The sequence below is a fragment of the Lepidochelys kempii genome, chromosome 13 (genome assembly GCF_965140285.1).
Source record: "Lepidochelys kempii isolate rLepKem1 chromosome 13, rLepKem1.hap1, whole genome shotgun sequence".
In the NCBI taxonomy this organism is placed as follows: domain Eukaryota; kingdom Metazoa; phylum Chordata; order Testudines; family Cheloniidae; genus Lepidochelys; species Lepidochelys kempii.
The window spans coordinates 40394090-40395945 of record NC_136392.1 but is presented as its reverse complement, the minus strand read 5'-3'; the positions used below and the strand labels follow the sequence as shown (position 1 = coordinate 40395945).

Here is a 1856-nt window from a genome sequence, read left to right as displayed (position 1 = left end):
CCAAATAAATGTGTTAGTCTCTAAGGTGCCACAAGGACTCCTCTTTGTTTTTGCTGATACAGTCTAACACGGCTACCACTCTAAAAATTGACAACAGAGGATCCTAATCAGTGGAGAATGAATGTCATTGGCTTCAGTGGGAGTGGAAGAGACCCAGAGCCACTCCAAAGATGTTAAGCTCCTTGCAGAATTTGGGCACTTGTGTTCATGTACGGATGAATGTATGGATGCATGAAGCAGAGTGCTTTACTGAAATGTGTGTCTGGAAAAGAAAACATTTTTCTTAAAGAATGTCTCTTACAATATCAAGATATCATCACATCCGATGAAGTGAGCTGTAGCTCACGAAAGCTTATGCTCAAATAAATTGGTTAGTCTCTAAGGTGCCACAAGTCCTCCTTTTCTTTTTACAGTATCAAGTTTTGTATAAAGAAATGTGTATTAAATGTATGAAAGATTAATACTGAAAAAGTATCCAAGTAAAAGAAAGAAAGAAAGAAAGAAAATGGATGAAGTAAGGTCAATGAGGGGTTCTCAAGGACTCTCCTATTCTCAAGGACTCCAATGGGCCATGTCTAAGAAACTATTTCAGTTCATCTCTATTTTACTATATGCTAAGATTTGTCCTTTAAGGTTCTATGCCTTTTCTGGAAGCAATCAGTTTAAGAATAGCTTTTCTCAGGGACTCATTGACCTCTTTGTTTCTCAGGCTATAGATGACAGGATTGATCATGGGAGTCAGGACTGTGTAGAAGACAGAGAAGAGTTTGAGTAGGATCTTGGGAGTATTAGCTGTTGGAGCCACATAGACAGTAATCAGTGTCCCATAGAAAACTATAACCACAATGAGGTGAGAGGAGCAGGTGGAAAAGGCCTTTTGCCTCCCCGTGGTGGAAGGGATTCTCAGGATGGTGGCGATGATACAAACGTAGGATGTCAGGGTCAGTAGACAGGGCACAATTGTCCCTATGGCAGAGATAGTAAATGTTACCAGTTGAAGAGTCTGGGTGTCATCACAGGACAGCTTAATCATGGGTGAAAAATCACAAAAGAAATGATCAATTTCTTTGGAATTACAGAACGTTAATTGGAAAAAGAAAATATCTACTATGGCACAGCCCACAAGGCTACTTATCCAGGACCCAGCCACCAGTTGGCAACAAACCCTGCCATTCATCAGAGCATCATAACGGAGTGGATTGCATATCGCTAAATACCAATCATAAGGCATTGCCATGAGCAGCAGACATTCTGCAGTTGACATGACACCAAATAAGTATAATTGCAGAATGCAGCCCTTTACAGAAATGGATCTGTCCCCAGTCAGGAGACTGGCCAGCAGCCTGGGCAGGATGGTGGAGGTGTAGCGGGTCTCCAAGCAGGACAAGTTCCCCAGGAAGAAGTACATGGGGATGTGAAGGTGCTGATCAGTCACAACTAGCGCAATAATGAGGATGTTCCCTGCCACAGTCACAATGTAGATCACTAGAAACACGAGGAAGAGAAGGGGCTGCAGCTCAGGGACATTCCCAAATCCTAAAAGGGTGAATTTCACGATGGGTGTTTGATTTCTTCCTTCCACTTTCTCCATAATCTGTATCTAGAAAAAGAAAACCATTAAATATTGATGGAGTGCACGCCGTCAGTTTGTGCTGTTGGATACACTAGCAGAAACCTGGAGTAGGTAACCTCATACCACTGCATCTCTCCACTAGAAGAATGAAGTTGTTAATAAACAGAGGAAGACTAATATAATCAAGAGATTGAGCTTCCAATGCAGGTGAACCAAGAGCATGGAACCCTACTGAATTACGGAAATGTCCCCTCTAACTCTCTTATGCTTTCTTGAACGTTAA

The 1856-nt window shown here is 42.0% G+C and overlaps 1 protein-coding gene across 1 annotated transcript; it reads right to left on the bottom strand.

The window, feature by feature from the left end:
* Positions 1-628: 628 nt before the first annotated feature.
* On the bottom strand, positions 629-1591 carry LOC144929242 (olfactory receptor 11A1-like). The gene has a single exon (XM_078848320.1). It carries the CDS (start codon positions 1589-1591, stop codon positions 629-631), a length of 963 nt encoding a protein of 320 aa, XP_078704446.1.
* Between the last annotated feature and the right edge of the window lie 265 nt (positions 1592-1856).

What these genes read in the sequence shown, in the direction of transcription:
- LOC144929242 (XM_078848320.1), bottom strand. Translation starts at nt 1,591, where the DNA reads ATGGAGAAAGTGGAAGGAAGAAATCAAACACCCATCGTGAAATTCACC.